The 20,961-nt window shown below is 36.8% G+C and overlaps 2 protein-coding genes across 2 annotated transcripts in view; both read left to right on the top strand.

The window, feature by feature from the left end:
* The first annotated feature begins 223 nt into the window (after positions 1–223).
* Positions 224–8,374, top strand: fam189b (family with sequence similarity 189 member B). The gene is made up of 14 exons (XM_016500838.1): positions 224–1,314; positions 1,983–2,039; positions 2,137–2,244; positions 2,384–2,500; positions 2,613–2,720; positions 2,848–3,008; positions 3,757–3,856; positions 4,446–4,518; positions 4,909–5,185; positions 5,487–5,803; positions 5,946–6,014; positions 7,026–7,195; positions 7,301–7,435; positions 7,536–8,374. Exons 1-14 carry the CDS (start codon positions 1,087–1,089, stop codon positions 7,785–7,787), a joined length of 2,172 nt encoding a protein of 723 aa, XP_016356324.1. The 5' UTR covers positions 224–1,086; the 3' UTR covers positions 7,788–8,374.
* A 2,092-nt stretch (positions 8,375–10,466) lies between these two features.
* The window catches only part of nbn (nibrin), a 17,111-nt gene continuing 6,616 nt past the window's right edge, over positions 10,467–20,961 (top strand). Inside the window, exons 1-10 of the mRNA XM_016500836.1 lie at positions 10,467–10,667; positions 12,081–12,202; positions 13,951–14,078; positions 14,437–14,596; positions 14,716–14,819; positions 14,949–15,066; positions 17,053–17,243; positions 17,746–17,843; positions 18,110–18,248; positions 18,704–19,045. Of these exons, the coding sequence (XP_016356322.1) occupies positions 10,637–10,667; positions 12,081–12,202; positions 13,951–14,078; positions 14,437–14,596; positions 14,716–14,819; positions 14,949–15,066; positions 17,053–17,243; positions 17,746–17,843; positions 18,110–18,248; positions 18,704–19,045 (1,433 nt within the window). The 5' untranslated portion in view covers positions 10,467–10,636. The remainder of the gene's footprint in view (positions 10,668–12,080; positions 12,203–13,950; positions 14,079–14,436; positions 14,597–14,715; positions 14,820–14,948; positions 15,067–17,052; positions 17,244–17,745; positions 17,844–18,109; positions 18,249–18,703; positions 19,046–20,961) is intronic.

Here is a 20,961-nt window from a genome sequence, read left to right as displayed (position 1 = left end):
AAACTCTCAGCTTTTACTTTTCTCTCACTATCATTTGTTCTTTTCCTGTCCTAACCTTTACTACTTTGAACGATGACGGAAACCACGTGTAACTGCGTGTTTAAAAGCGTTTGGATAAAAGCATCTGCCAAATGAATGTAAAATGATAAAAATCCAAGTACGAAGCTGTGTATTTTGCGCATGCGCGGAAAGGTCGCCAACCGTTGTGACTGTCGGAGAAGGTTGCCAAGCAACCGCCCACCCAGTGCAGCATCAGCACCTCGCTCTGGGTGAATGCGGTGCCGCATTGAACAAATATTACGGACACGTGCTACCATAATGCGCTGCATATAGTCCCGCTGAAATAGCCTCGGACAACGTTTAAATGGCGCAAAGACTATATGTGTGAATAACACACGTACGCAAAGACTCTTCAAGTCTGGCGCGATTACGTAGTGATGCTCATGTCCGGGATACGGACGGGACGGGAGTCCTCGTGACTGCGGGAGGAAAAGGGGGAGACTACCTAGGATAAAACTCTCTCAAAGGGAACACCGTGGCTTTATAATTATTATTCAAAACAAACGGATGCATCATGGGAGCAACATAGCGAGCTCTTCACAACAAACTGCCTCCGCGCGCCTGCTTTCATTTCCTTTTGTGTCGACTCTTCTCTTTTCTCTCCGGACACCGTTGTGCTTCATGAGACGTGTTTTCCGAGTTCAGGTGGAGGCTGCGAGGCTCTCTAGTGGAAACCCGGTGAAGATACACTTCCATGTGAGCAGGACTCGTATTGTGTTATTCTCCTCCGCGGAGTAGCTAGAAGGCCAAAGCTGCTCTGCTCGGCCTGCTGAAGGCTCTGGGTACCGCAATGCCGCGGGGATGGGGAGAGAGAGACGGCAGGTGGGCGATGGAGCAAGCCAGATCAGGGGATATCGGAGAATGCAGATGTACGACGCCAAGAATAAATGTTGACTCAACATAAGTTGGGTTTTAACAGCTGTGGATGTTATAGAAACCCTAACTGCATACTTAAAGAAGTATCTTCTTCACATATTAAACCGAGTCACATAGTCCCATAATTTAGTAAGTATTTCAGTAGCCATCATGCCCTCACCGTCGGACTCCAGCAGCGTGGCCTCGATGTCAGGGTCTCGAGCTTTGTCCGGTAGTCGCAGAGGGATGTCTGGGCGGACCAGTGCGCGCGTCCTGCTGTACCTGGGCTTGTGTCACCTTGCGCTGGGGGCCATGGTGCTGGCCTTCAGCTTCACAAGCCTCGCCTTCACCTCATCACCCCGTGTCAGACAGTCCTGTCCTTTCTGGGCTGGCTTCTTTGTAAGTTTCTGTGATAGTTTATTTGAATATATAAATATTGGCATGATGTGTCCTGCAGTGGAACATGCGATATTTAATCTCTGCTGTCAATCCCACAGGGTAATTTAAATATATTGCAATAAATATATACTAAGTAAATTTAAAACAAAAAAGTGATATAAATGGGGGATGGGGGGATAAGGGATTGTTCACAGGAGAATCTTGTATTAAAAAAACCTGTATAAATAATATCTTTCTTCCGTGGAACACAGAAGAAGATATTTTGAAGAAAGTTGCAAACCAAACAGTTTTCATTATATGGGGAAGAAAGAAAAATAAATAAATAATAAATAAAACATATAATTTCTTGAAATTATTGACATGAGTGTGAGGAAATTATGACAAAAATGTATTTATTTATTTATATTTTGGAAGAGGGGGGATTCTAAAAAAAATCTGGAATTTTCTATTATTTTCTGTAGTTTTATTTTTAAATATAATGTTCTTAAAGTAATATATTTATTATAATATATCTATAATATATATAACCAAGCTCCAAAATGACTAAAAAGCACCATGAAAGCAATATAAAAGTAGTATACATCTTTTGCTCTGAAGCCATCTTATATAGATTTGTGTGAAGAAAAGAAAATCTATCCCTTAAATGTTTTTCTTTTTTTGTTAAACAGGTTGTGGCGTCCGGAGTAGTTGGTGTGATATCATGGAGGAGGCCCTTCACTCTTGTCGTGCGTATCTTTGTCATCTTGACAGGACTTGTCTTGTGTGTGTGCGTTTGTCCGCTCCTCTTAGTTTTTGCAGTGATGCTGTTTTTGTTTCGTCCAGGTGTCGCTGTTCATGCTGCTGTCTGCAGTGTGTGTGATTCTCAGTCTGGCTGGTTCCATGCTCTCATGTCAGAATGCACAGATGGTCAAATCTTATGTTACCTGTCAGGTACCTTCTCTTCTCTTCTCTTCTCTTCTCTTCTCTTCTCTTCTCTTCTCTTCTCTTCTCTTCTCTTCTCTTCTCTTCTCTTCTCTTCTCTTCTCTTCTCTTCTCTTCTCATCAAATAATATCTGTGTGCTTGTTGCAGATGGAGAATCGTCTGTGTCTTTGCTGTGACCCCAAGCAGACGTGCTCTCTAACAGAAGATGAGACACTAGTGCTCTACCAACATACAGACTGCCACTCTGTGCGTCACCAGCTCAAGGTGGGGTCCCTTAACTTTTATAGGGTGTTTGGGATGGTCCCAGCCCCCCAAAACAAACACTCAGGTGTCTGAATAAGTTTGAGTTTAACCATGATATTATATGTGTTTGCAGGATCTGCTGTTCAGTGCCTGCGGTCTTAGTATTCTCTCTACTATTATCTGCACTCTGTCTACGGTCACCTGTAGCATTCATATCTTCTCTCTGGACCTACTGCATCTAGTGAGACAAAATGCACAAAACCTTTGCACTAAAACACTTTGTTTTAATCGCTGTATTTTTCTCTCAAATGCTACAGTGCGTAGATAGACTCATGACCCTTTATCTCATCCCACTCTGTTTGTTGTAGCTGGCTCCTCATCGCTCTCGCTCTGTAAACCCAGAATGCACCACTCCTCAGGATGCATTTCTCAGTAACATGATGGACTTTGAGGAGTTTGTTCCACCCATTCCACCACCACCTTACTACCCTCCTGAATACACCTGCAGCTCTGAGACCGATGCACAGAGGTGAAAATACACACGCATTTTTTTTGTGCTTTTTTTCCATCATGTTGGGCACTTTCAATTGACTTTTGTTGTTTCATATTGAGCTAATAAAATCTCCTAACTCTAACTCAAAAGCTAAACCAATAAAGGGTTAGTTCACCCAAAATGAAAATTAGCCCGTTTTACTCACCCTCAAGGCATCCATCCTAGGTGTATATGACTTTCGTCTTTCGTGTTTATAACGTTTTAATATGGATATTCTTCTTACGAAAATGGAGGCCTTTATTCACCCCCCGGAGCCGTGTGAGGCATGTTTTATTATGGATGGATGCGCTTTATTTGACTACTTTTGGACTATTGAAAAAAATAACACATTGTCATTCTAATGCTTGGAAGAGCAAGGATAATTTTTATTATAACTCCGATTGGATTCATCTGAAAGAAGAAAGTCATATACACCTAGGATGCTTTGAGGGTGAGTAAAACATGGGCTAGTTTTCGTTTTTGGGTGAACTAACCCTTTAAGAAAACCTTTTAGTATTTAGTAGGTTTAGTAAGGTCACTTACCTACTAGAGATGCTCTGACAGAGTATTGTTCAGATAACATCTTCTCAGTGTTGTTAAATTGAAATATTTGTGCTCAATCTTTTTTTCTCAATAATTTTTATTCTTATAGGTATCTGTCCATTTGAACTACACTTCTTTTGTCATGCCTTTTCTTTTAATCATTTCTTTTTCTCATGCCTCATTTTCCTGTGTGTACCTGCAGTGTCACATACAATGGCTCAATGGAGAGTCCAGTGCCTCTGTACCCAATGGATTGCCCTCCTCCTTATGAGGCAGTGATGGGTCAAAGGGCTCCCAGTCAGGTACATTCGTGCATTGAGGGGTGTAAAGATTCATTGTTTGAACTGAAAATAAAATTAAATATTTATAGAAAATAATTATATTTTATCATTACTAGTATTATTTAAAAAAAAAAATATATATATATAATTATATATATTATAATTTTATTTTAATTATTATTACAGCCAATGTGTAATGTTTTCACAACTTCTGACTCAAACCAACTTCTGATTCAAACCATTTTTTTAATGTTTTTTTTTTCTGATGCTGCAATAATTGGATAAAAACAGTTAAAATAGTAATATTGTGAAATATTATTAAAATGTAATTTATTGCGGTCTTGCCAAGGCTGAATTTTCAGCAGCCATTACGCCAGTCTTCAGTGTCACGCGATCCTTCAGAAATCATTCTAACATGCTGATTTGAAATAGAAATCTTTTGTAACACTGTGAAGGTCTTTACTGTCAGTTTTGATCAGTATAATGCATCCTTGCTGAATAAATGTATTAGTTTCTTTCATGGTATCATGCTTTGCATCATTTTGTAAAGAATTGTAATCATCATCATTTTGTAATACTCTGCTCATGATGTAACTCTCACTGTTCGTAGGCCACAGTGTATGACACTCAAGCCGGTGAGCTTTCTGGAGAGAGAGGAACATCCACAGCATTCAGTGGTGAAGGTGAGTCTTGCCTCTCTTCTGTTCATACTTTAGCAAACAGGCCCTGTTTCCACCTGGTATTAAAGGCAAAGTTCACCCAAAAATGAAAATTCTGTCATAATTTACTCACCCTCAAGTTGTCAATGGGGACCAGAAACTGTACAACTGAACTACTTGAGAGTGAGTAAATGATAGTAGAATAGACCATTTTTGGGTGAACTATCCCTTTAAGATACATTTTGGTAAATCAGTTTTAACGTGCGTTTCAATTGCGTCTCTTGTGATCACCTATGTACAGACATCCTTTTTTTACGTAACATCCTACATCACGGGAGTGCCAAATGTGTATGAACACTATTAAATTACCAAACTATGTATACATGTGTACATTTTGTATATCCTCTCTCTCAGTGTCAATGGACAGTGGCTCTCTGTTGATGTCTGAGATTGTGGATATTCCAGATGACAGCTCCCCATCTGAGGACTCCTGCCTCATGGAAGTGAGTGTTGGTGTGCGGGCACGGCCACGGGGGGGCAGCGAGGGAGGGGAGGGGGGAGAGTACGCCAGCCTTCGTTCTTTCACACAACATCCTGAAGGAATGGTGGCTCCTTCCGGAAGACCTTGTTTCAGAGGCGAGAGATCGAACTCCTGCTCCTCCCCGAGCACGTACCACACCTCTACCTACAGGTGGGAAAAAGTTGAGTCTTTAAACCTTTGTCATGTACAATTACACAAGTGCGATTAGAACATTTAGTGCATCATGTGATCACCTGCTAAATTCAGTTCTGCTTTCATGCTTTGGCAATATTTTCTTGTAAAACATACTCCAATAATCTTATTAAACAAGTCTTTAGAGTGTAGGGGGAAAAAAGTATATGCCGGGAGCTCAGCTAGAGCATTATAAATCGTCGTTTAAAAGAATTGATAAAATAGTTAAATAATTAAGTTACATTTTAGCTGTAAAGTTCCTTCATAATTTCTTCCACAGGTCTCCAGTGTTGAGGCGTCAAGCTCTGTTGGCAAGTAGCTGCTCTCAGTTGGAGTTCCTAGCAGGATCTCAGCATTCCTCCATCCCAGAAATCCGAGTTCGGCCCTGCACACCTTCCCGACGGGACTCCTCATCTGCATTTAGTAACCCACCTACCACAGCCCCAACAGGTCCTGCTCAAGACCGGCCGGACCACACAGTACTTCCGCGGCCAGGTTTACGCGAGCAAATTGGAAATGATAGAAAAGACAGCAACAGCTTCTTACCTCTCATGAGGTCACACAGTGAACCAGGACTCAGCTCTTCAACTGACACAGGTATGAACATGTATATGTAACAGATTACAGTTGTCTGGGATTTATGTGAAAACATGAATTTGTGTTTGCCTCTGTGTTACTCTGTTTTCTTTGAAGCACTCCGCAGAATGACGATAACGTGTTTGTGCTCTTCTCTTCTCAGGTGATTTCAGTCTCTCAGGAGGCAATAAAGGAGTCAGTGAGGGGGGATCGCAGACCTCATCAGAAACAGGTAAGAGATGTTTCTATATAGGATTATTATGTTTCAGAGTAAAACAGTGTTATTTTAGTTTTTTTTTTTGTACTATTATAGTTTTTAATAATATATTTTTTACATTTTTAGTTTTTATTTATATTTTACTTTTACATTTTCAGTTGTTATTTTACATGTAATTAAAATTTTAGGAATGTTGATATGGACTGTAATTTTGGTCATTGTCATTTTTATTTTGTTTGACTTTTTTATTTCAGTTTTAGTTTTAATTCAGTTTTAGGTTTTATTTTATTTATTGCTTCATCTTAAACTTATTTCATTTAGTAGAATTTTCATTTAGTTTTAGTTTATATACAGCTTTATTTTACTTTTAACTTTTTTAGTAACCACGGTAAAACGTAATAAATGTACATTTTAATATTGTGAGAAATCACATCAAGTTCATGTGAAGTTCCAGAACTCATCACTTGCTCTCTGTTTACAAAAAAAAAAATTGAGACTGAGTTTATTCTAATATATTCTTGGAAGCTCAGATCTTTACTTTTTTAATGCATGACCACCCAAATTTATATGTCAGAAACCGCTATTGTTGTTTAGTAACTTGACCCATTCAGTCACAGTGAGGTAGTAAGGAGGAAGCTGGACAAAAAAGCTATCATACCTAAACACGAGAACAGTGATAAGAATAAAATGTGGTCAAGTATGTCAGACTTTTTGGTTGGAAGAAACCAAACTTACAAACAACCATCTGTTTTAGTTTTAATTTAAACAATTTAAAATGAACAATTAATTGCAAAGGTAAAACTAATAAAAATGACAAAATCACATAACAACATAACTCAAACTTGAACTAAAATAAAAAAAATTGAAAATATAAAAGCTAATTTGAAACAAATCATTAATAAATACTATAATAACATATAAATAATAATAAAATCATTATTTTATACATTTATTCTTTTAATAATCTGTTTCCCTGCTCACTATATTTGAATAATTTGGTTTGTTTGTATCTCCTTTGTGGCGTAGGGGTATTGTCTGGAGCTGGTTTGCTGCCTCGCTCCTCTCTGGCACTTCCTGCTTCCCTGCCCAGAAAAGACAGCATTAAGGCTATAAGTAGCCGGTTGCCCTCAAAACAAGTCCCAGCCACCTCGCTGCGTTTACCCAAAGACTGTGCACGCTCACTTGGAGACCTCAAGGTTAGTCTTTTTGATGCCTAGGACCCCAAAATCAGTCAATCCCCCTTTTCTTCCCAATATTAATAATGTTAAATGTATAAACAATCATTTTCCATTTAAATTCAGGTCACCAAAGTTTTAGTGCAACGTTTCCTGCAGAGATCCAAACGTAACTTAGCCCCTGCAACTGAGCATACCGGAAACTGTACTCAGGGGCCTAAAAGGAGGACAGCAGGCGATGGAAGTCTGCCGTTAGAACAGGTAAAACATTGCCAATACCATAAATGAAATCATTTAGTTCAGCTAGAATTCTGTGTAGGTCAATTTAGTACAAAATAACCCATAACATGTTTCTATGAAGGTACTTCGTAACTCTCTGGGGGCCAACAGGGGGCAGCAGCAGCACGTCCACCACTACTGCCGTGGACACCATCACTCCTATAGTGACAGTCGCCATAATGCCCGCCGCCATGATGACGACCCTGTAAGGGCCGGGGGAATCCACTTGCGTAGCTGCGGAGATCTCAGCTCGACATCCGTTGCATCACTGCGCAGAATCCACCCACCGTCGCAAGAATCATCAGGAGCTCTTTACTCAGAATCTGCCCTCTGAAATGGGGTGAGGGACTCTGGAATAAATCACAGCTGAATTCAGGAGAGGGGGCAGAGAAAATCTGAGGAAAGAATAACAGGTTTAAGATGAGGAATTTATCCTGCTGAAGGGATGATGTGAAGCATGCTGTTTGAAAAACAGTATATGTACCTTTGGTGAAGATTTTAGCTGTTCTTACCATAATAAGACCGAACACTACACCCGATATAACAGAGTTTAACCCATCAGACCCTCTGCTCTCTGTGCCTGACAAACTCCGGTCTTTCTGTTTTGTATTTCCATGTATTTTTTGCTACATCTAGTGCTTTTTTCTAGTGCACTCACTGTTTACATGGATATGGAAAGAATGAACACTGTTCCTGGTCTTCACAGCTCATTACAATGCACTCATGCAACTACAAACATACAACCCTATGTTTGGCTGTAACTATGTTGTGAACTTGGGGGAATTGAAAGGAATAATTAAAGGAATTAAATGGATTTAAGGGAATACACAAAAAGAAAAAGAACAGTAAAAGAAGCAGGATAAAAGTATTTGTAAAGTATCAGTTCAATTTGACTTATTTGCAAATAGTATGTTAATTTAAAATAGGTACACATTCATTTTTTTTGTATGCCTAATATGTCGAAAATGTAAAATGGTTTCATATCTTGTCACATTCAATTATGCATTACTTGAATCACACAAATGATTCAGCCTACATTTTCAATTCAAAATGGCGAAATTTAACAAAAATTTAAGTAGTTTGCATATCACTGTCAGACATTTAGCATTTTTGTCTTAAAACAGTTGTCAGATAGTAAATGGTTAACTACTTACAACTTACCTCGCATTCTTTCACTGTCAAAGACTGAAGCATTACGCTGGAATTCATGTTCGGTCTCTGTGAACAGTAAAACCTGCCTTCTTGGTTTTGAAATGTCATCTCAATCATTTTGACACTGATGAGAGCTGTTAGACCGTTTCAGGCAGACCAGCCTAAATTGTAATGTTTTAAAATGTTTTGTCATCCTAACAACAAACAGAGCAACATAAAGAATATCAAATATTGGGAGGGACAATTTGGCCATTTCTAAATATTGGATTGTGGGTGTCTATGATGGTTACGGCCCTGCAAATATACACATGCAATAAAATGCATGACCACACACACTCAAATGTGGTGTTAACTCTTTTGTAAGGAGCCACTGAACGCTTTTCACTAAACACTTTTCACTAATTGACCATCTCGCAAAGTGTAGCTAATTAATTCTAACATCATCTGAGCAGCTGCAACAGCTGAGGTTGATGCAGCAATGGATTCATTGTCTTTTTTTGGTAGAAGTGCATGTTTTTTCTAAAACAACTAAGATAATTCAATTGGAGCTTTGATCTTTTGCATCTGTCTGTCTCTCGTGGCAGACTCTAGCTTCCCAGCCTGTGTAATACTTTCCTAGAATGCCTCTGCATGTATTGAGCAGGCTTGTTTTCTCTTTTTGATTGAACACCAAATGCACTAACACACACAGATACACAAACATGCTTGTGACAAAACTAGATGCCACTAATGCAAAGAAATGTTTGAGGGGATTTTGGATTTTATAATACAGAAGATTCTCTGGCAATAAGCATACTGTAGATATTGAACTATTACAGGACATTGGGACCTTGTATTGAGTGATACCTATGAAAACTGAACGCTCACTGGAAGTGAGACGATGAACCAAGTCAAACTGATATGTTCAAGGATTTTACAATGTTCCGGACAGTTTGGGAATAATACTTTGGAAAGACAGCCATGGACTTCTGGTGTATCTACTTTGTTGTATTCGGAAATGGAATAATTGCAGTTGTCAATTGTTTAGAAGTGCTTTGGAATGCTAGCTAATGGCTTTGAATCAGTAGCAATGTTGCTAAATAATGCATTAATACAATTGCTCTGTATGTAAATAATTTTGATGCACGGACCCTCACGCTCACACACATTCTGCAACTTTGAAGCACTGAAACCAAGTCTGAAAAAGCTTGATATTCTACCTCTTGTATTGCATACACTGACATGTTACGGCCCAGTGGAATATTTTAATTAATTTAAGGATTTTATGGACTATTTATGAAACAACTTCTACACTGACTGATGAAAACACTGTTATTCTGGGAATATGATGCCTAAAAAGAACATTTAAAACAGCTTTACTTCATGAATTTTTAATGCAAGTTATGTAAAATCACAACAATAAATGTATACACATCAAATTTATCAAATCATCTATATCAGTTTCATGTTCTCAGGTGTTATCTCCACTTTTTCAACACTGAAAAATATACATTTAGATTTTTTTTCATTGGTAAGAAGTAGTGTCTGATTTGTGAATAAATTGCTCTTCAGAGTCATGTCTTTTAAATGAATCGGTTGAACTGGTTCACCCTTGCTGAAGCTAGAGCTCAATTGGGCGGAACCAGGGCTTCTCTAGACAGAAAGGAATTCACACAGAAATTCGATTTAATTAATTTGTTATTACCTTTTAATTTACCCTGTGCTGAACAAAATGTTCACAAATCACTGTTTAAAAGTGATTAAAAGTATAATGAAATGTAATGTGTGCCAGTGTGAAATAAGAATGACGTAATTACGTCAGGACGCTAAGAATCTGTTCTTTGAAACGAACGGCTCGAAAGAACCGATTCGCTGAAATGAGTTGAGCGTTAAACCTCCCATTTAATGCATGTAGTACTTTTATTTTGAAACTGAAGTTTCTTACGTCGCACATGAAGATGTAAGTGTTGCGCGCCAGTTCGTACAGTTCAGTCACAGCCACATTATAACATTCGATAAGTATTGATTCGATAGAAAGCGACAAGTATAGGAATGTGGAAACTGCAGCCGACCGAGTCTGGAGGTAATGTTTCCTGTGCACAATGAGTCGGTTATTGATTGTTTTAGTGTACTGCGCGGCAGTACGTAACCCAGACCAACTGCAAACCAGCTGTAAAGTAATAACAATGCTCATGTAATGTATTCCTATTTACATAACGCGTTTCTCTTTAGGGAATGACTTCTAAGGCCTTTATACGGCTTTAACTGAGTCACAAGGCGTTAATTTCTTTAGTTAAACACTGTTTTATACTGTAATTGTTGTCATACATGGAGAGGCTGTGTCATGACATTCAGCATGCTAACATCAGATTTTACTAGTTAAGTTGGTGAGTGTTTGTTTTGTTCCTGGTCACGATTCTAACTTGAGTTGAAATTACTCCTTTTTTTAGTAAGACCCAGTAGAAATGTTAAATACATTGTAATCTATTTTATAATGCGAATCAACCAGAATTACTATTCAAAACTGGGCTCTTGGTTTCACCCTTGTCACAAATGACATTTTGCATTTATTGTGATCACGATTTACTATAAAAGACATAGTCCACACAAAAAATTTTAAAACTCGTCATTTACATAATTTAAACCAATTTAAAAAAACTTATCAATTTCAAACTCATCATTTACTTAATTTAATTCATAATAATTTAGTTTGGGAATAATACTTTGGAAAGACAGCCATGGACTTCTGGTGTATCTGCTTTGTTGTATTCGGAAATGGAATAATTGCAGTTGTCAATTGTTTAGAAGTGGTTTGGAATGCTAGCTAATGGCTTTGAATCAGTAGCAATGTTGCTAAATGATGCATTAATACAATTGCTCTGTATGTAAATAATTTTGATGCACGGACCCTCACGCTCACACACATTCTGCAACTTTGAAGCACTGAAACCAAGTCTGAAAAAGAGCTTGATATTCTACCTCTTGTATTGCATACACTGACATGTTATGGCCCAGTGGAATATTTTAATTAATTTAAGGATTTTATGAAAAAAAAAAATTCAAACTCATCATTTACCTACCCTCATGTCATTATTGCTTTCTTTCTTCTGTGGAACACAAAAGAAGATATTTTGAAGAATGTTGGTAACCAAGCCGTTTTGGTTCCCATTGACTTCCATATATTTTTTGAACCATACAATGGAAGTCAATGGGAACTGGAGCTGCTTGGTTACCAACATTCTTCAAAATATCTTCTTTTGTATTCCAGAGCCTGTTTTACATGCTTCATTTTTATGGAGCTTTGACACAGACATCATCTTTCTGAGAGGTGTAAAGACATTCACATGAAATCAAGACTGTTTTTTAATAATATTTATAGGCAGATTTTGTCATATAATAGTAGAAGACTCATAAAGAAATCCCCCAAATTTCCAGTAATTAGTATCTGTATATGTTGGGATGCTTTAATTCATTCCAGGCCTTTTTGTTTGTGAAGGGGAAAGTATCGTTCTGCTGCCGGTTCAGGAGTATGTGGTCGGCCGTAAGAACTGTGAGATCTTGCTGTCCAATGATCAGTCCATCAGCCGTGTGCATGCCAACCTCACCGTCACTGAGCAGGTGAGTAACTCTCCTCGTGAGCATCTCCATATTATGTTGCCTAAGAAACAAAAGCCATCTTCCATGAAGTGGTGTTTGGTGTCCCACTATGATTGCTTTTGTACTTTGTTTCATTGTCATTCTTATACATTATCTAACAAACCACAATGAGAGCTTCTAAGATAGGAGAATGCATTAACAGCACTTTTTTTTAACATGCCTTTGACTTTTGTGTTGTTAACAAAAGTCATCTTGGCTGTTTTTCCTTGGCTCTCTTAGAGCCTGTCCATAAATATCTTATGTTGCTTAATAAGACTGTCTCAAAGGCAGTCCTGTGGGAAGTATTTCACAAAGTAATCACATTTTAATTTACTAATTGTTTTTTATTATTTTGCTGATTACTTAGCAGAACTGCAATCATGTGCGTCATTATTTCCCTTAGTCACTTTTACTTTGAATACAGTAAGTCATTCTTGCTGTGAAATACTTATTTAAATTCAGGATGCAAAAAAATTATATTTGTATATTACTAATAACGTCTTGGAAAGTTTTGAAAAAAAAAAAAGAAGTCATAACTGAGAATATTGAACATTTTATTAGGAATCTTTTAGGAACTTGTTCAATATACAATTATATTAAAATAGCCAAAATAGGACAAACGTTCACGTGTCCATGTTACTCATTTTAGTGCTTTGAAAGATCATTTGTCATCTTTTAAATAATTGAGGGGGTCTTGTGCTGTAGGAAACCAGTTAAAACTAGGCATGTGACATTATCACATTTTTATATCACTATAATTGCTGAAGCTTTTATCAAATTAAATTACATTATAGGCTGAAAAGATGAGCAAACTTCAGTGCTGTCCTCTTAATAACAAGTTTATTAACTTTTTTCCAAATGACAAAAAGAACCTTTAATATTTAAATACAATAAAACAGTACACAATAAAAATGTAAAAAAGTAAATTAAGGTTCCAGACTGATTAAAGTGTAAAAGAGCACAACTGTGAGAAATTATAATAAAGAATGAGAACATTTTCAGCAAATAACTAGATACCTTTTCTGGGTTGCTTTTTTTATTCCATATTAAAATGTAAAAAAATATATAATTAATGTAAATACACAGTAAGTATTTAACTGTTTGCTGTTAGAGAAACACCATAGCGAATACAAAATTGATTGACTGTTTAAAAACATTAAAAAATACTGTTTGATTTCCGTACTTTTCCACAGTAAGCGGGTGTCAGAAATATTAAGTTGGGCAGTCCTTTGTGTACTATAGTAACCATTTCTGTAAGTGCCACCTACTTTCAGAGAGTAAATCTGAGTCCGTTACACAGCTCTGTGTTGTAAATTTTGACCACTTGATGGAAAAGATGCTAATATGCTTTTTAAAAATAGAAACAATTCAGATTATAAGGTAGCTACAGTTATTCACTGTATTTTGAAGTACTGACTATAATGATACCATGCATGTTCATTATTGCAATATACCATATTACCAAATAAAACCACACATCTAGTTAAAACTATTAAACTTGTTAATCCTGACACTATCAAATTACTAATCCAATTTTGTTTGTACAGGTTTGTCAAGTCTATTTATTCTTAAAATGGTATTGCATTCTGTAAATGCGTGTTTGCAGGTATCATGCCCTAGATGGCCCTGTTTCCTTTACTGCTGTATTTTGGATGGATTATCATTAGTTCATAGTGGTTTCTCGTCCAACTAGCTGACAGGGTGTTTTCTTGTTTTTATGCTGTTGGCAGGCGGTCACTCTAAAAGACAGCTCTAAATATGGCACTTTCATCAATGGTGAGAAGCTTGCGACCGGCTCCACAAAGATCCTGCAGACAGGAGACAAAATCACATTTGGAGTCTTTCAGAGCAAGTTCAGGTTTGTATGGAGCTACGCATTCCTGTGTGTTATGTGAGGATGCTTTAGAAGCAGTTTATAGTGGTAAAGGAATGGTTGAGCCAACAATTAAAAAATGTACCCTCATGTTGTTCCAAACACCTGTGGCATTATTTTAGTGCAGTACAAATGAAGAACATTTTAATTATGTACTGGTCATTTTTTGTTTATTACTACAATGAATGACTATTGACATTCACAAATCTGACATTGTTGCTCTATTTTTTTGTTTTATGCTGTTGTCTCATTTTTCCTGTGTGTGTGTTTTAGCATCGTTTAGATATTCTGAATTTATATTTTATGAAGCTGATAATAATAATCACCCTTTTTCCCCACTCAGTTTGGAGAAAGAGTGTGTTGTGGTGTGTTCCTCATGTGTCGATAATGAAAGGAAAGCCTCCCTCTCTCAAGATTTGCGCTCTATTGGGGGGCGACTTGTCAACTCCTGGACACTTGACTGCACTCACCTTGTCATGCCCACAGTAAAGGTCACCATAAAGGTCAGGAGGCCATTGACCGCTTCAGCATATCATTTGATCCTGGAGTTCCCTGATTAACTGCCAATGAACCTTAATGGTACACTTAAACATCTGCTGAATCATTGTCTCTCTCTTTGCAGACAATCTGTGCATTGCTGTGCTGTCGGCCCATAGTGAAACCTGAATTCTTCAGTGCATTTAGCAGAGCTGTGCAGCAGAAGCTCCCACTGCCTAAAGCCGAGAAGTATGGAGTGTCTCTTTTTCTCTCTCATTCACAGTTGCTTGTTCTATTCCATCTAAATAGCAGAGAGCTAATGGCAATATTCTGAATAGACATTATAGATCTGATGTTGCTGTGTTTTGTGTTGATCAGATTTAGGCCTCAGATTGATGAGCCCAGCCTGGCTAAAGAGGATGTGGATCTGAGTGCACGACCTGAGAGAAAGAGCCTCTTCAAGGGGAAAACTTTTCTGTTTTTGAACTCAAAACAGGCAAGAGAGATTTTTTTAAATTACTACTAAAATGATAATTTATTTATACCATCACTTTACATTAACATTAGGACAGACTCCACCTCTTTTAAAAACACTTCTACAGCTGCTTATCATGACTGTCACTCCCATTCAAAGTTTTTTGTTTAGTAGCAAAGCAATAACTGGGCAAAGATTTCTTATTTAAAATAAATGCTGTTTTTTGAAGTTTATAGTCATCAAGTAATCCTGAAAAAAATGCATCTTGGTGTCCACAAAATATTATGCAGCACAACTGTTTTCAATATTGATAATAATAAATGATTCCTGAGCACCAAATCCGCAAATTAGAATGATTTCTGAAGGATCATGTGAAACTGAAGACTGGAGTAATGATGCTGAAAATATAGCTTTGCCATCACAGGAATAAATTAAGTTTTAAAAATATATAAAAATAGAAAACGGGTGTTTTAAATTGTAATAATATTTCACAGTACTATTGTTTTTACTTATTTTTTTTATCCAATGAATGCAGCCTTTGTGAGCATAAGAGACTTCAAAAACATTAAAAAAAAAACGTTCCGACCCCATATTTTTATAATGTATAATGTAAATATAAATTATAAAACCTAGATATATAGTACAATACATAGAACACACCACATACAATAAATACAGGAATATGCAAAATAGTTATATTATAATGTTGCTTAATTTTCATGAAAAAATCTTAATGGTCCCAAAATAGGCTTTATCTTGGTTTTGTTTTGTTTTAGAATGAAATCCTAAGGCATACTGTCTTCTAGAGCAGGATGTATAAGCTGGTTTGTCTGTTGGCAGCGCACTAGGATGTGGTCTATTCCACTAAATATGAGGCCAAAGGATTGTGATATTGTTCTCTTACTTTCATATTCCTTATCACGTCACATGGCCAGTTACTATATAAGAAAAAGATGTTACCTTTGAACCAAATCTGTGCAGAAGTTTTTTTTTTCAGCCCACCCACAAACTGCTGCAGCTGGGTGTCATTTAGTCTCCACCACCAGACTCTAAGACATCTTCATCTTTGTTGACTTGAGAAAAGACTCCTTTATTTGCCCTGCAATATTATCAGTTACAGGCACTCTGACCTTTCTTACCTATTTCATGTATTCTTTAAGTTTGATCTTTTCCTGAGAAGTGAAAGTTGGGCATGGCATCAGGTCTTTATTCATTAGGCTGTTATATACAGTGAAACAGTTGTATGTCACATAGGAGCTCCTCCATGCTGTTTTATATTAATCAGGAGGTGTAAAACAGTCTAATTAGCTCAGAGGAAGAGCAGACCATGAGAAGTTGAACAGCTGGGATATTCTCTGTAACCAGCAGGCTCATTTGTGAGTGAATAACTGCTGATAGAAGCTACAGCAGAGCAAGGAGGTCACATGGTCATTTTCTTTCTTGTGATTTATTGGGAAAAGGTTTTTAATCTCTAAAGGCCCAGGAAAAAAAAAGAGGTTTTCTAAAAGTGTTTTGTGTGTGTGTGTTTTTGGAGTGTTTGGTTGTTAGTACATCAAATTAATCTTGTTTTAGTTTAAATTTAAGTTTTTCATCTATCTAATAACCTTTTTTGTTTGCTTGTTTGAAACATAAAAACCATTAATTTTTGATTTAAAACAAAACAAAACAAAAAAAAAGAAAGTAAGAAATAAAAGCCATACTGTACAGACAAAAATAATTTGTTTGTCTCTGGATAATGATGGATGAGCACATATTTCCTATAGATGTATTTCTTATTAAAACAGGATGCTTGAGTGGGACAAATTGAAAGGCTCATCCCATTTTTTCTTTCTTTTTAATAGCCAGTAGGCTTCAGTTACTTCAATTTAGAAACTCGCAGTTTCATTTTCTATCATGCTGAATATTGTAATTAGGTTAAAGAAAGATTTAGAAAATCACTATAATCCGAGCTGAATTATAATCAGAGTTTTATTGTTGTAATCACTGATGTTTTATGCATCTTTTCAGATGAAGCGTTTGAGTCAGGCGGTGAGTTGTGGAGGTGGGGTGAGCCAGCTTTTGGACGAGGGCTCTCTGCCCATTTCACTCTTGGAGTCAGGCAGCACCTGTGTGGTCGACATGACATCGGGGAACTCCCAGGCTCTGATCCCTCCAACCTTCAAGAAGTGGGAGGATTCTGTGGCCCAGATTCTGCACAGGTGTGTGTGTATTTTTGCTCATGCCCAGTATTTTCTGTCAATTCAGACAACTATACTGATTGTTCTGAATATTGAGTAATACAGTGAAGCTGGTGTTTAGTTTGTGCATATAGTCAGGTCTTAAATTGGGCCAGAGCAGTCCGAAACAGTACTCCACTAACTTTATAAAAAAAAAAAAAAAAATGTTTGTTTGATGATTGATTGATTCCATTTTGTATACGAATGTGTTCAGGTTTTGTTTGTGGCAGAACACACATTCCTGCTTCATTAGTACAAAAATGTCTATTTCTTAAAAATAATGAAATGTATATTATTAAATAGAATTAACTATATATTTAGTATAAAATGTACACACGTGTAATTTTGCATTATATTATGGAAAATATATTTAATGTTTTGCTTATGTTTTGTTTTAGAGCTATCTGAATATTACTGCAGGAATCAATAAATTCCTTTTTTTGGTCGATTCCTGTCTCTCTAATGTTTTCTCTTTTTCACACAGAAACGGCTTGCGCTTTATCACTGAATCTGAGATTGGATTGGCTGCCATTCATGTCAATAATAAAACATACTGCAATCCCTGCTGTTCTATGCAATCTGGTGGGTTTACATACACTTGCATAAACATCCGGTGTAGATGGACTGTTCTAGGTCATTACTCATTCTTAGTGCGTTCAGTGTTAATGAGTGCATAACGAGTAATATGATGACTATTCACATGATGACTGATTGTACATTTTTTAAACTGTGTTTTAAGTGTCCTTATTGATCCTTACATGGCAGTGACTCGAGTGTCGAGAAATAGGTTTCCTGACCGACGTGTGAACAACTCGACACATGAATAATTTCTCAACACTTCCTCACAGAATCGGTGAAAGTGAAACCAGTCATTGCTGCAGCAACACTTTCTCAGAACACTGCTGTAGATGAGACGGCACTCGCGGCACCTTCCCAGAATATCACAGCCTATGTGCTCAACACTGAACTCTCTCAGGACCAGAGCAGGTAGAAATCTGTGCACTGAATCTTACAGAATACCTTTCTTAGGTAGTGGACATCTTCAACAACAACAACAAAAAATAAGAATAAATTGGAAAACCTATAATCTCCATACAACTACCTCAAAACAGCAATCTCACTTTTAGTGTTCAAAAGTGTCCTAGTTTATATTCTATCATTTAAAATAGTTGTATTTTTATTGGTATAATTTTATCAGAGTGTTTTGTGTTTTGAAATGAACTAGACTGCTACTTTTAGTTATATTTCTGATATATATCTCTGTGTTATGTATTTGGAAGTGAGACAACAGAAACACTTTTGCAATGAGTAGAGTAATCCATCAGTTCAGTGTTGTTGTTTTTTTAAGCCAATCAATTCACAAACCACTCTGCTGATTTACAGCATTTCTTCTACATATAGTGATAATCAGTAGTGCCAATAGTCATTGTTCACATTTGCAGGGTGGTTACAAGTGGGATCAATACAGTTGGTGAGATTCCAGAGAAGACACTCCCCAAACACAAGGGCTCCACACTGTCAGTGGCAAACAAACCCTCATCCCTCGGCCCAGAACCTTCCACCACTCGCATTGTCAATGAGACAGTGATGTCATCTGAAAGCTTCAGCGTGGTTGAACCTGAGCAGAGGATGAAGAAAAGTTCTGCTTCCTCTGGCAGGGGGCGAGTTGAACCTGAAGGTTCTGTGAAATTGACTGCACCTCCAAATGCCAGCACCACACTAAAACGGTCTCCCCAGAAACAGACAGCCCTCACAAACTTCTTCCAGCCTGCCGGCAAGAAAAGGCGAGTGTAATGCCACACTACATCACGTAGGCTTTTTAAAATAGCTGTTTTCTATTTTTATATATTTTAAAATGTAATGTATTCCTGTAAAGGCAAATCAGAATTTTCTGCAGCCATTACTCCGGTCTTCATGATCCTTCAGAAATCAATCTAATATGCTGATTTGGTGCTCAAGAAATATTTCTTATTATCACTGTTGAAACAGTTACATATTTCTGTGATAATGTTTTTCCCCCTTGGGAGACTGGAATTCTTGAATGTTTAAAAGATTATTTTGTAACATTTAATAATGTCTTTACTGACATCCTTAATGCATCCTTGGTGAATAAAAATATTTTATTATATATATTTTTTAAATATAATCTTACTGAGCCCAAACTTTTAACCAGTAGTGTAAGTTACGTGAAGCACACACATCTGAAGTTGATACAGCTGCTTGAGTAGAATAAGTGTTTGTAGTGAGATTTAAAATTAATAGTTTTATTTATTCAAAATTTTCCGTCACTTTTTTTTATATTACTTTATTAATATGAATATATAATGACACTGAAAAGTGACATACAAAATGATGTATATATAGTTATGAAATCAAGTAAAATCTAAATAAATGCTAATGTGTCTCAGCTGACCACTTGTGTATGGAAGCATATACAGTGGTGTGAAATTACAAACATTACAATAATGATGTTTTATACCTAAAATAATACTCAATCATTTCCTGCATACTGCTGTACTTCCCTGAATAAGTCTTTAAAGGTGTTGTAGGCTAATAAGTCGTTCTGAGTAATAAGTTTAAAAAGCTCCCACCTGTATATGACTAAACAAAATAACATGTAGTTTACTTGAGGTTCTGCTATAAATGTGTCTATTAAAAACATTCATTCAAATTAATTAATTATACAAAAAATTGTTTGAAATTAATTGAGACTTCCCGAGTTTTTGAACGGAAGTCCTGCATGACTGTTATTAAAGGTCATTTAATGAATATGAATGATTTTCAATGCCCCGCAGAAACCCTGCCTTTGTTGGAAAAGTAAATAAATAATTTGAATTATGTTTGCTTATGTTATAACACTTTTCAGTTACAATATTTCATATTACAGTAAATGTATATATTTAAACATAGGCCTATACATATATTTACAACAGATGTTGCAAATTTAAAGATGGTTTTGATAAATCACATTCAATTAATGTGAATATCTAGTCAGGGTTCTCAGTCCCGCTCCTGGAGGGCCAATGCAGACGCTGACGTCACGTGGGTCACCCGCAGTGTAAGACGCTCAAAGCTCAAGACGTTCGGTTACGTTCGGTCGTTCGAACGTTTGATTTTTATGGCGTTCAGACGGGATCTTTAATATGACGCTGCAACATGCACTCGTCTCACTGAACGTGACGTCTGCGTCTGCCGAATAAGCTGACACTTTGTTTTATACTAAGTATTGCTTTGTTCCGCAATGTATTTTCACTGTATGGCATGTGACTTGTCGGACATAGCAAAAGTAGGCTTTGTTTTTGCGAAAGGTCAGTTGTCATTTGTGGACAACTTATTTACAGATGAGGGGAAACCAAAGAGTGTTTAGCACCTGCAGGAAAAGCAGGGAATCATGTATGAACATTTATTGAAATTGTTCTAAAAAATATTTTTTTTTAAATGTAAACGAATGCATTACAAACAGTGTGTAAATGCATCTAAATGCCTCTTCAGATGCAGCTTCTGTGTTTCCTCTGTATTGCAAAGATGAATTTTGATACTGATATCATTTGTTTGGTAACAGACCAAATGTCTTTTATTCTAATTGACTGATTAAATGTAAGAATTTGACTCAAAAGATGACGCACACTTTTAGAAAAAAAAGGCTTTATAAAGGTAAAAATGCCCATAAAATGTAAAAATCAATTTAAACTTATTGGAA

The sequence above is a fragment of the Sinocyclocheilus anshuiensis genome, unplaced genomic scaffold (assembly GCF_001515605.1).
Source record: "Sinocyclocheilus anshuiensis isolate Anshui unplaced genomic scaffold, SAMN03320099.WGS_v1.1 scaffold670, whole genome shotgun sequence".
Classification (NCBI taxonomy): Eukaryota; Metazoa; Chordata; class Actinopteri; order Cypriniformes; family Cyprinidae; genus Sinocyclocheilus; species Sinocyclocheilus anshuiensis.
This window is presented reverse-complemented; position numbering and strand designations above follow the sequence as displayed.